At 35.3% G+C, this 13,727-nt stretch overlaps 1 protein-coding gene across 1 annotated transcript; it reads right to left on the reverse strand.

Moving 5' to 3' along the window:
• Window positions 1–6,330: 6,330 nt before the first annotated feature.
• LOC137944561 (bet1-like SNARE 1-1) lies at window positions 6,331–7,417 on the reverse strand. The gene is made up of 5 exons (XM_068790242.1): window positions 7,398–7,417; window positions 7,096–7,246; window positions 6,647–6,730; window positions 6,503–6,568; window positions 6,331–6,420 (listed from the first exon to the last, which is right to left on the reverse strand). Exons 1-5 carry the CDS (start codon window positions 7,415–7,417, stop codon window positions 6,331–6,333), a joined length of 411 nt encoding a protein of 136 aa, XP_068646343.1.
• Window positions 7,418–13,727: the final 6,310 nt, after the last annotated feature.

The following is a 13,727-nucleotide window of genomic DNA, read 5'->3' on the forward strand; positions in this document are numbered from 1 at the left end:
TTTCTTCTAGACTAGATAATAAGTGACTTTTTGTCTCATTATTCTTTTATGAATACTCATTATATTGTAACATGTGCCAAATATTTCAGTAATTCATCTCGTTGACTATGGTTATTTTTTGGTAGAGATCAGCTAATATTGTTGCTACTACTATAAATTCCAATAAACTAATTACATCTCACAGGGAAACTCATAGCCAATATTAGTGGGAGGTTGAAATGAAAGAACTTGCTAATCTTCCTAAAAGTAATGTTTATTCCGCAAGCATCACATATACATAGGGGTGGCATCGAATCGAGCAATCATAAATGTATAGAATAAGAAATAAATGTTAAGGAAATAGAAATCAAATTTTAAATAATTCAATTCAAATTGATGATTAAATTGAAAAATAAAGAGTACCTAGATTATATGAACGTAGATGTGTACTTTTCTTCCAAACTAGATAATAAGTGACTTTTTTGTCTCATTATTTTTTTATCAATACTCATTATATTGTAACATGTGCCAAATATTCCACTAATTCATCTCGTTGACTATGGTTCTTTTTTGGTAGAGATCAACTCATATTGTTGCACTGGGAAACTCATAGCAAATATTAGTGGGAGGTTGAAATTAAAGAAGAACTTGCTAATCTTCCTAAAAGAAATGTTTGTTCTGCAAGCATCACGTGTACATAGGGTGGCATCGAATCGAGTCAGTCCACGAGCAGCTCAAGCTTGGCTCAGTTTCGGCTTGGTTTATCTCTATCTCTAATCGAATTCGAGTTTGAGACTAGGTACATGTAAGATAACAAGTCAAGCTCAAGCGAACCATGGTTCAGTTTATAAGCTCACGAATTGACTCGTTACATAACAAGGGCTGAAAAAAATCAGCGAAATGGGGATTCGATAGCAGGATTAGGCAGTGCCAGTGGCAACGAGGTCAATAATTGAGGATTTCAAGCTCAAGATGATTGGGAGAAAATAGGTTGCTACCACGATTTTATCGAGCATCCTTTTTCTCTCTTCGCTAGGATAAACGACGATGAAGTTGTCCCCGTTGATCGCCACTCCATAGCCCCTACAAAAAATTTAACACTGGGCAAAAAGTTCTACTGTCAACGCCTTGAGAATCGGTCATCTTTTCTGTCGCCGACACTGGTAACCCATCTATCCCCGTCGGTCATCTCTCTGGCTTTCTCTTTTTCTTTTTGAGTATCTGATGTGGCTTTGAATCAATTTTGTGTCTGAGTATCTGACGTAAGATTTCTCATTTCCAGTCCAAAAGAGAGTTGCTCTTGGCTTCCGTTTATCGCTCTTTAGTGCAGGCGGTTTCTCAAAACTGCACTCTTTGGCTCCTGAACAACAACAATCCGATCAAAGGCACACTAAGGAGCTTCATTTTTTTATGCCATCTTCCTCCCCTCAGTTGTTTGCTTCTTCCTTTTGATTGCCTCGCATCTCGGGGGTACTTTCTATTTCCAGTGGTAGAAATGATGACATTGAATTACAAATAATGATTTTTATCCGTGCTTTGTAGTTAAAAATGTTGTATCATTTCTATGGCAATCCAAGAATGATGAGAATAACATTTACAACCAATGGCCAACTTAAGCCTTTTATTTGTTAATCTTTTGTAGTTTGGGTGTCCAATGAAAGAAAGAACAAGAGAGATTTTGGCAACCTCAGGTTTGAGCTGATAAACTTGAGCTCCGTTGTGAATTTTTCTGTAATCTTTATACACCTAATTTCAACAACTTATGTGACAACATCTAGGATTTTGAAGATGAACCTTATATGGAGAAAGAGTAGAAATCTATTTCAATATATTCTCCATAGCCTTTCTCATAGATGCGGTTGTCACTTGTTTGAAATTCTACTAATCAAATATTTGCCAGCAAGCCAAGTTGTTGCACATAGTGGAATTCAAATTCATGTCTTTTCAACACAGTTGAACAAATTCCTTGAATATGAGATCCCATCAGTGACTTGGGGTGTGATCCAAGGCCGAAAGGAAAAACTAGTTTCCAAGGTGATTATCTTTGATTACCTGAAAGGCTTGGGGATTGTTGCTGATGAATTAGAGAACTTAGAGTTGCCCTCTACTATTGAGGTATAGACAATTTATTATTTTAAAGGCTTGGGGATTGTTGCTGATGAATTAGAGAACTTAGAGTTGCCCTCTACTGTTGAGGTATAGACAATTTATTATTTTAATTTGATTGTCATTTATTTTTTTGAAATGAAAGAAGAACTTGCTAATCTTTCTAAAAGTAATGTTTGTTCCATAAGCATCACATGTACATAGGGGTGGCATCGAATCAAGTAATCATAAATGCATAGAATAAGAAATAAATGTAAAGGAAGTGGAAATCAAATTTTAAATAATTCAATTCAAATTGATGATTAAATTGAAAAATAAAGAGCACCTAGATTATATGAACTTAGATGTGTACTTTTCTTCCAAGCTAGATAATAAGTGACTTTTTTGTCTCATTATTTTTTTATCAATACTCTTTATATTGTAACATGTGCCAAATATTTCACTAAATCATCTCGTTGACTATGGTTATTTTTTGGTAGAGATCAGCTCATATTGTTGCTACTACTATAAATTCCAATAAACTAATTACATCTCACAAGGAAACTCATAGCCAATATTAGTGGGAGGTTGAAATGAAAGAAGAACTTGCTAATCTTCCTAAAAGTAATGTTTGTTCCGCAAGCATCACATGTACATAGGGGTGGCATCGAATCGAACCGGTCCACGAGCAGCTCAAGCTTGGCTCGGTTCTGGCTTGGTTTATCTCGATCTCTAATCGAATTCGAGATCTAGACTAGGTACATGTAAGATAACAAGTCAAGCTCAAGTGAACGATGGTTCAGTTTAGAAGCTCACGAGTTGACTCGTTACTTAACGGGGGCTGAAAAAAATCAGCGAAATGGGGATTCAGTAGCAGGATTAGGAAGTGCCAGTGGCAACGAGGTCGAGAATTGAGGATTTTGAGCTCAAGATGATCGGGAGAAAACCGGTTGCTGCCGCGATTTTACCAAGCATCCTTATTCTCTCTTCGCTAGGCTAAACGACGATGAAGTTGTCCCCGTCGATCGCCACTCCATAGCCCCTGCAAGAATTTTAACACTGGGCAAAAAGCTCTACTATCAACACCCTGAGAACCGATCATCTTTTCTATCGCCGACACTAGTAACCCATCTGCCCCCGTCAGTCATCTCTCTGGCTTTCTCTTTTTCTTTCTAAGTAACTGATGTTGCTTTGAATCAATTTTGTGTCTGAGTATCTGATGTAGGAGTTCTCATTTCCAATCCGAAAGAAAGTTGCTCTTGGCTTCTGTTTATCGCTCTTTAGTGCAGGCGGTTTCTCAAAACTGCACTCTTTGGCTCCTGAACAACAACAATCCGATCAAAGGCACACTAAGGAACTTCAGTTTTTTATGCCATCTTCCTCCCCTCGGTTGCTTGCTTCTTCCTTTGGGTTGCCTGGCATCTCAGGGGTGTTTCTTACTTTCAATTGCCAGCGGTAGAAATTATGACATTGAATTAAAAATGATGCTTTTTATCCATGCTCTATAGTTAAAAATGTTGCATCATTTCTATGGAAACCCAAGAATGATGAGAATAAAATTTACAACCAATGGCCAACTTAAGCCTTTTATTTTTTAATCTTTTGTATTTTGGGTGTCCAATGAAAGAAAGAACAAGAGAAAGTTTGGCAACCTCAAGTTTGAGTTGATAAACTTGAGCTCCGTTGTGAATTTTTCTGTAATCTTTATACACCTAATTTCTACAACTTATGTGACAACATCTAGGATTTTGAAGATGAAGCTTATATGGAGAAAGAGTAGAAATCTATTTCAATATATTCTCCATAGCCTTTCTCATAGATGCGGTTGTCACTCGTTTGAAATTCTACCAATCAGATCTTTGCCAGCAAGCCAAGTTGTTGCACATAGTGGAATTCAAATTCATGTCTTTTCAACACAGTCGAACAAATTCCTTGAATATGAGATGCCATCAATGACTTGGGGTGCGATCCAAGGCCGAAAGGAAAAACTAGTTTCCAAGGTGATTATCTATGATTACCTGAAAGGCTTGGGGATTGTAGCTGTTGAATTAGAGAACTTACAGTTGCCCTCTACTATTGAGGTATAGACAATTTAGTATTTTAATTTGATTGTCATTTATTTTTTTGTGTTTGATTATTATATAAAGTTTATGCATAATATTATGCGGTGTTTATGAATAATTTTATGTAGAGTGTATAGAAAATTTTATGCATGTATTATGTACATAGGTTATACCCAATTTTAAGTAGAGGTCATGCCCAATTTTATATAAAATATATGGATAATTTTATATACAGTTTATTTGACATATATTTTTTTCAAAGTTTTAAATGTAGGTTGGAGTTCGAGCTCAATATTGAACTCAGATAAAAATTTTGGGCTCGAACTCGATTACAATTTTATGCTCGAGGCTGAGTTTGGCTCGAGGTCGAGTTCAAAATATTTAAATCAAGTCCAGCTAGAACATAGGCAAGTTTGAGCTCGGCTCGATTCGATGTCACCCGTATGTACATATGGATATTCAAGACTAATCAACTTCTTGATAGTTCAGACAAGTATAAGTTGCTCATGGATTTAAGAAATTAATAAATTTCTTGAAATATATAGTCCAAACATTAAATATACAACTATGAGGTTTGTTCAAACTATTATTGCTTTGATCGTCAAATAGTCTAAATAATACTTTGATGCCAAGAATATTTTCTTACATAGGCATATCAAGAGTGTTAAATCCACTAATCCATATGTGCTAGCATTGGCTGCTAACCTCCAATTTCTCATAGAGAAGATCAATAGAACCCTAGAACCCATCTCTCCATATAAATGGGTTTCATTCACCATAATTCTTGTGATTGGAGGGAAGCAAACCTATTGTTGTTACATGGACTAGCATATCTGAATTCCTAAGATATGGAAGCTCATGTAAAGATACATGTTTTGATGCTACATTAAAATTGTGTCTGAGTCTATCCCCAAACAATAAACTAGTTGGATTAGGAGGGGTTTTTTCCAACTAATAAGCACATAATCTTTCTAATCTTTGATTCATGTGAAACTATTTTTATCCTTTATGGACTTTCTTAAAATATCATAAAGAGGTTTGCTAACCTTTTCAAAGTGCTTGTTGTTGGCTTAGATCTTTACCTAGTTTCGTATTTCTTCTGGGTAGACAATTTGGGAACACAACAAAGCAGAAAAATATGGGAATATTTTGAAGAATATTGAAATAAAATCTGAATTTGAATTTCTTAATTGACTGAGATATGAAATACAGCTATAGGAAAGCAGAACTGAAGAGATGTCGTTTAATAATTCTGAACTTTCACAGCACTGAGGTGAGGGGGAATACCTGATGAGAGGGAGATGCTGAGGAAAACATCTAAAATAAATCAGTAAAATTTGAATTAATCAAGATTTAACTGAAGAACACACGAAATCAGGACTTGGATACCCTAACCAAAGATGTAGTGGCCAGCATTGTTGCTTATGGAGATGAAATATGACCACTAACAAAGACTAAATTCTTCCACATGTATAGAAGGGGCTGAAAAAGGTGTCAAAACCTGCACTTTACCTATGAAGGAGTTCAGTATTGCCTGGAATAATCTGCTAATATTTCATATTTGTGCCATACCTTGTATCCTTCAGAGAAATTGATCTCTAATTAGGAGTTAGTATTCTATATGGCTGAGGCCTTTAGCTCAATGATCATATGTGGGTTTCTAGTTTCCTAATCTGTACTTAGTTAAACTTACCTCCTTCCTACAACATTTGCACCCACTTTTCTTTCCTTTTCTCTTTCCTTCTTATCCCAAGCCCCCTCTTTTTGGCTCCACCACTACATGCTAATAGAAGAAAATTAAGTGTAGCTTGCTTGTCTCTCTGACCCTCGAGATCTCCTTTCAGTCTTAGAGCGCAATGTGCTATTCACTTGCACTGAGGCTCGCATGAGTTGACAGCCTTTAGTGCCGTCACACCTGTGACACATCACAAAAAACCCTGGGTATCTTCCTAGACGTGTACAAAAATGAATTATTATACACAGACAATCACAAACATAATCAAATACACCTTAATAACATGTATACTGGTATATTATATGATCTCACAGCTCATACGATGCATAATATCATCAAAAGCAACAAGTCTTTTTACAGACACATGCATTTGTATTTCATAAAAGACATAACATAGCCTATATACACGCTTAAACTATAGTTTTTATACGAGATAGAGCTGTGAATATAGCAGGGCCTTGGTGGTATTTAGATGGACCATAAGTACAGAAGCACTGAGGCAGTGACCAAGGTACCCAGAACAGTAACCACTCGCTGGCCGGTTTCGGTCTCCAACACCTGAAATATGGACAAGAGATGAACTTAAAATGCAGAGAGAGAGAGAGAGAGAGAGAGAGAGTTTGGCTTTGCATTAGCCTACCGCGTTGACACGATCAAGAGTTCTATAGAAGAACCCCTCTGAAGCCTCGATATGATCATCGTCGTTCTGAAAGAAAGTCATGTTTCAGTATATGCTGTTGAGTATAGTGGCTTATTAGTTATCATCTTGAAACAATTTACATACCAGTTTGTCGAAGAAAAACTCGAAGGCAGCCATTTCTTCTATGTCACTTTCGTCATTTTCAAGACTGAGTCTTCCATCAGGAAGCTTAAACATCCAATATTATGAGCCAATGTCAAAAGAAAAACTTACTAGAAAGATGTGAAAGTCAGGAGACAGTAGTAGCAGCTAAGATTGTTTTAGGGCAAAAGAAAATATAGATATCAAATATTTTACTTATTCCCATTTATGTACCAGATACTAGAGGTACTATTCACTATTTTAATGTTAAAAAAATGCAACTTTCAAAAGAATCACTTAGATTTTGTAGTAAAAAGTTCATCTATTTAAAATGACAACCAAGATAATGGTTGAAAAGAGGCATCTCATTTTCAAGGGCAAAGGGCTCTTTGTGTGTAGGTGCTTGTGTAAATTTCTCATCAAATTTCAAAAACAACTAAATTGCAACTTACTCGTTTGAGCCTAGAGCTGGGTTTGCGGTGTAAACTCTCATTTTCTTTTACTTCTTCTTCTTCGATCTCTTCAATTTCATTACAGGAGTACAATGTGAATGCCCTTACTCTACCTTCCTCGATCTCATCAAACAAGGATTCGTTAATCTCCCTGTATTAAAAAAAAAGGTCTCTTAAAATAGAAAAATGGCACAAAAATCATTAAAACAAGAAATCTAACAATCATGATAGTAAAATTCTACAAGTATGTAAAGAGAGAAAAAGAAACAAATAAAGAGAAACAAAGAGAGAAGGGGAATCACCTATTATCCATGGCTTCCATTATACAACTACCTTGTGAGAGATGGTGGTGGAAAAGAGAGTGAATCATCTTGTACTTAAAAACTCATTTGATGCACCCCATGCATGAGAACACAGTCCAAGTGGTAGTGTAGACAAACAATGTGTCATTCGATGATGAAGATTTGTTGAAAAATCTATCAAAAGGAACGGCCAAGATTACTACGTTTGCACAAAGGTGAAACGGACGTCAACCACCATATTTTGTAGTCTTTCCTCCATTGTCGCTTGTCGTAACTTTATAGACAACTGGAACAAGTTGGTGTATTATACGACAAACAAGTATATAATGGGCAACTATTCATTTGATTTTATGGATCATAAAAAGTGTAACAACAATGTTGACTTCATACAACCCATCTTCTTTACCTAGGCTTGTAGTAGGCTTACAAAGTTATCTTCACTATTATTGTTAGATTTATTGCTATGTTACTTATTCAAAATGCTTTTCACACTAAATATATTATGTTATATGATAATTTTTATGCGTTTATTTAGTTTCCTAAATTGCATCCTATTAGAAATGAACATTGACATTGATGTGACTTAATTACTCAAGGTCTTGGAGCCTTGTGAACAAGATTTTATTTATATTAATGAAACATGGAAGAATTCACCTAATTAGGCTTTTGTATGTTAGACGATCACATATGGGGCACTTGGACTAAGAACCAATGAGATACCACACTTTGTAAAATATTACTTAATGTGGTCAATAGGGTTAGAATTCCCTAATTGGGTGATTGTGCCTTAGGTCTATAACGCTTTTCCCTTTCTTATCTAGCCTTAATTTGACTTTATGGAGAGTATGAACCTTTGGAAGACAAAAAGAGGTAACCAAGTGGATTATTTTATGCATCTTACTATTTTAAACAAGTTGCATCTCTATCAGATTACCTAAGAACAACTAGAACTAGGGGCAGGGTAAAAGCATCAACTTTGAGAAATTTATACACCTAAAAAATTACATTCAATTTATATATTATGATTAATTCCCTAAATGCAGATTATAAAAGTTGGAGTGGATCAACCAATTAAACCGGGCTTAATCGGATCATGTCCCATGTCCAAGTTGTGTTCGAAAAACCCAAAAAAAATGCTGAAAACCCGATTGACATGACCAATTTCGCAAGTTTAACAGTTGAACCACATGACTTGGGTAGATCATCAAAAGAAGGGGCCTTCAAATGGGGGAGGGGGGGAGGGTCAACAACTGCAAAGGAGGAAACCTCACCCTTGTCACCATTGTGCAAGAACAGCGAGGAACAGGGGGGGCGAAACATAGCCTTCCTCCCCTCCTGATTATATTGGACAACAAGGAAGGATCCCCCCATACCCATTGCCATCATATGATAGTGGTGGGGGCGAAAGTGTTAGGTCTTGCAAGGATAAAACTAGAAGGGGGTCAATAGGTTTATCAAATTTTTAATGCCAATTTACATATTTTTATCATCAAACAATCATACAAGTATGATTAACAAAAAGACTCAATCATTCCCCACTATGCCATAATTTTTATAGTGGTTCACAATCTATACTTTAGATTGTTACCCCACTTCCAAGGAGCCCTTGCCCTGGAGTTAAACTATCCACTAAAAATAAGCCAAACAACAACTCCAGCCAAAAATCCATCAAGGGTTTAGAAGATTTGTCCAACATTTGGGATTTACACCAATCAACCATTAGGTACAGGCACCTAGACCCAATTAAGGGATTTTCAGCATAACTCAATCATTTTATACAAGTCTTGATTGGTTATACAAATGTAAGGGATACTTGCTTAGCTAGTTATAGCACAATATAGCCTCTCAATAGGAAATTATTACGACCAAGTATGTAAACACGATGACACCCAATCCCATAGTAAAACTACCAGCAATACATCAGCTCTACTATATTAGACCCTAAATAAATACATTTAAGAACTCTTATCCTGTTGGCTATATGGGAAGTTTTTAAAATCAAACTATTGATGTAAAAATCAAAGCCTATTATGATGTAAAAATTCCTGAGTAACTTTCACCAATCAAAAACCAAGTGTTCTCAATGGATATGAAAATCAATGCACAGAGATACTTAGCTTTGAGTGAAAAAAAAATCTATCAAAAGCATTTCTTCGTGAGCTCTTAATGGCACCAGAACTTGCAAATCACTATGGAAGCACTTGAAGCTTTGAAATTCATTTAGACAAAGATATCTTGAAGTTTGGGATGAGTTTAATATATATAGCACAATTTTCAACATTCAAAAAGCTAGTTGTTGTGAATGGATAAGGTTTTTTTTGGTATTTTTCAAAAAAAGAAAGGTGAAATTTTGGTCTGAAAATTATGAAAAATATTCAAAAGTCCTATTTTTGTGTTGAATGTGTTGGTAGACCACTTACAAAATTTGAAGACCTTTAGCTTTTAGATCTGCCTTTGAAATTCTTTAAAGTTGAATTTTTACTGCATGAGTTTGAATCCTTTACCCTAGGTTTGAGTCCACTTCTTCCAATGGTATGATTTTGTAGCCAAAGCATGCCCTAGTTTGACTCCTCTGGATTCTACTTTCTATAGGAATCAAATCCTTTTTTTTGTCAAAACTTTTTTTTACTTGGATCACATCGTTATTTTCTATTTTTCACCCAAATGGGATCAAATCCTCCCATGGGTTTGAGTACCACAATATTCTTCTTCAATACAAGGGTAGAATCCACCTTCAAATTCCATAAGGTTATGTAACTAGGGTTTGGCTCCCTTTTCTCTTTTTCTTGTCTAAATGGTTCGACTCTTGTCCCTTCAGTTCAAATCATTTCTTCTTTTCATAGTTCCTTTATTCCAGCTCCCTTTTGGGCTCAAATCCTATGAAGGACTCAAAGCCACTTTTAATTCCCAAACTTACTGTAAAACCATCTTTTTAACTACAACATAATTGATTTTTCCTAAGTTAACATGAAAGTTCCTTCTAGTATTTCCTGGAGAAGGAGAACATTACCAAGTCCAACCCATTGAACGTTTTAGGGCTCTTGTCTCACTTTGGAATCTCCAGGACGTTGGTCCTTGTTCCATTCGTGAAATCCCTCCTTTAATGGCAGTACTTGTTTGGGTTGCTTGTCTTGTAGTCTTAGATCTATTACCTTTCTTTTTCTCTCCTCCTTTCTCCTTTCTCCTTTCTCCTTTCTCCTTTTCTTCTTTTCTTCTCCCACTCTTCAACTCTCCTTTCCCCTTTCACTCAAACATGTCCAGTTCAACTAATTTGTTCTGAATGTCAAGATTTGAAATAAATGATGACCCTAAAGATTTGAATTCAATGCCATTAACTTTTAGGAATGTAAATCTTATTTTACTACATTTTTTTTGAGGTATTTTGTTTGACTCTTTAATCTTTTGTATGTTAAATTGCTCGAAAGTTTCATTCATGACATTATTTGTTGTGTTTGCACATTTACCGGACTTTAAAGAAGTCCATTGAATTGAATAGAAAGAAGAACAATTGAAAGAAAAATAGCTTTTAAATCTTCTTTAAAGAACCCTGGTGAGGTTTCTTCCCTTCCCAAGCACAAAAAGAAAGGTCAGTCATAATTGTCTATTAAATTTTTATTTATGAGACTGACTGTACATAGAATGCCTTGTTTAAAAGATCATAGTGATCACAAAATAAGTTTCCTTTCTACTGTGATATAGGGGGGTTTAGTCCCCAAAATAGATTTTTCAAGTTCAAGTTCATGTCCAACATGAAGATCATGTCAGTCATATACATGAAAATCATCTTCGCACTTGGTGTTAGTGTTGACGACTTCATGTGCATTGGAAAACAATTTCCAGTGTTAGTGCCCCAACATGAGAAAAATATAAAAAATAAGAGAATCTTTAAACCTTTACAGTGCACTTAATTACAACATAATCCTTAAACCCCAAATTAGGTAAAACAACTATTATTACTACACGAATAAGTTATTTAATGTATAATTAAATATATTAATATATTTATTAATTGAATTAGATATTTTATTGTGCATTAATATGGTAATTACATGAACCAATGAAATACGTACATAATTAATTACAAATAATAAATAAATAACGTTACAAATAACAAAAACGAAAGTAATACGTTGAGTTATTAATTTATTAATAACATATGATATACTTTAACCTAAAAATGAATAATTTAAGAGAAAAATTGATCTAATCATAACTTTAACACACTATATATTTGTACATAATATATTTTATGTATTATTAATTAATAATATATTATCACAAAATTTAAAACCATTGGTTTAATTATAGCAATCGGATAATTATGCCAAAATAATTTATCAAATATTTATTTTAATAATATTTTAATTATGACTATTGAATCACTATTTTAATATAGTAATTGTAAAATAAATAAAAATAATTATTTTATAATAAAAATAATTATTTTATAAATAAAAATTATAAATTAATGATTTTTATAAAGATAGTTTAATTTTTCCTAACTTAGGAAAAATTAAACCATCGTCGTCTTCCTCAGCGGCGAGCCAACGGGCGACGGGCTAGTAGCCAACGGCGACAGAGGCGACGCTCTGACGGTACGCCGAGAGGGAGAAGAGAGGGAGGCCGAGAAGCTCTACAACATATGCTCGACCTCCCGTGCTCTGCGACGGAGGTCGAGAGGGAGAGGAGAGGGAGGATGGTTGTTAAACCGAAGCTGATGGTTGAAATCAAAGCCGAATGAGGAAATCGATGACAAATAGAAGTAGAAATTAAAAAAATCGAAGCCCAAATGTCAAAATCGAGCAGGAGGTTCAGAGGGAGAGCGAGTCTGAGATGGAAAAAAGGATGTTGAAAGGACGTTCGCAACAAGATGGACGCCGTAGAGAGGGAGACCGGAGAGGTACGGTGGAGACAAGAGAGGGAGCAAAGAACGAGAGAGGGCTGAAGGAACGAGAGAGGGCTGTTGGAATGAAACGGCAAAGAGGGTGTGCAACAGAGAGAGCCCCGAAAGACTGCCCCGCACGTGAGTTATATAGATGATTCTCAAAATCGGGCGGAAAGCACTTTCCGCCGTTTACTCTTGGGACATGAACTCCTGAGTCATGGATATTCATGTACATGACATAAATTTCTGGGTTCCCTAACGACCTCAGGACATGAACTGCGTAATGCGCATGAAGATCATGTCTGAGTCATGTGCACTAACCCCCCAATAATGTTACTTCATAACATATCCTTCTATTTTTTTGTGGATTAGCAATTAGACAATACAATAACATTATATCACAGTAGAAATGAGGAGAAAGTTGAAATAAGTCAGCTTACCTTGCCTGGCTAATTTATGAAAAGCTTTGCGGATTTGCCATACCTGCATTTGGTATAGAAAGTAATGCTTGTCTAAATGTTATCCCTGTAAAGCTCCTGTTGTCATTTGAGTTTTCTTTGTATGTGCTGTTAGTGTGCATAGAATTATACAGGAATGTAGCTATTAGAATTCTGTGAATAAAATACCAATTTATGAAATAAATAATTCTGAAACTTGTCACAAAATATAATTGACAAGCTTTTAAGCTCTTGTTCACCTTATACACCCCCAATAAGATTTTAAAATGTTAACTAAAAATACAGTCATGTCATACATGAAAATATTGTCCTAAAGTTTTTAATATTTTTCTTCCCCTTAAACAGCAAAAGGTTGGGATACTCAAAAGTCTCTCCAACCAAGTGATTAGATATGAAAAGCCCTTGCCAGTACTGATTCATTTACATATATATGCATAATTAAAACGAGTAAAATATTTTGTATTATGTTTTTAAATAGATTGATAAAGCAATAGAATGGTTAATTAGGTGACATTGCCAGCCCTACCCTCATGTTCTACACACATTGATGGAAAGAATTCTGTATGTGAAACTCCCTCTTTCTCAGTTTCCCTCATTTTTCAACAAAATCCTTCTTGTGCATTCCTTCTCATTGTATCTCGAGAAATTAGTTAATGGCAATTAGATTGCTTTTCCTCTTATGATTCTAGTCAAATAGGTATGAACATACAACCAAGCCCTAGACTCTAGTCTTAAAACACCTTAAAACCCTTTTTGAAAAAAGGATTTTATAAACCTAGACTTCAGGTAGACCAACTGATAATACTTACAAGTGGCATCCACAAAAGGGGAGAACCAAGAACTGTTTAAAGTGTTTTGACTTTGTCCTAATACATTTGTGAATAGGGTTTTGTCAACATAGATTGATGGATCAGACACAAGTAGAGGAAGGCAGACAATGACAAGGATGGAAATTGTGACCAGTAAAAGAGTAACCAAGTAATGGAC

Source organism: Aristolochia californica, unplaced genomic scaffold (assembly GCF_029961685.1).
Source record: "Aristolochia californica isolate CCGP_79_NKW_82.1479 unplaced genomic scaffold, dmAriCali1.0.hap1 SCAF_11, whole genome shotgun sequence".
Classification (NCBI taxonomy): domain Eukaryota; kingdom Viridiplantae; phylum Streptophyta; class Magnoliopsida; order Piperales; family Aristolochiaceae; genus Aristolochia; species Aristolochia californica.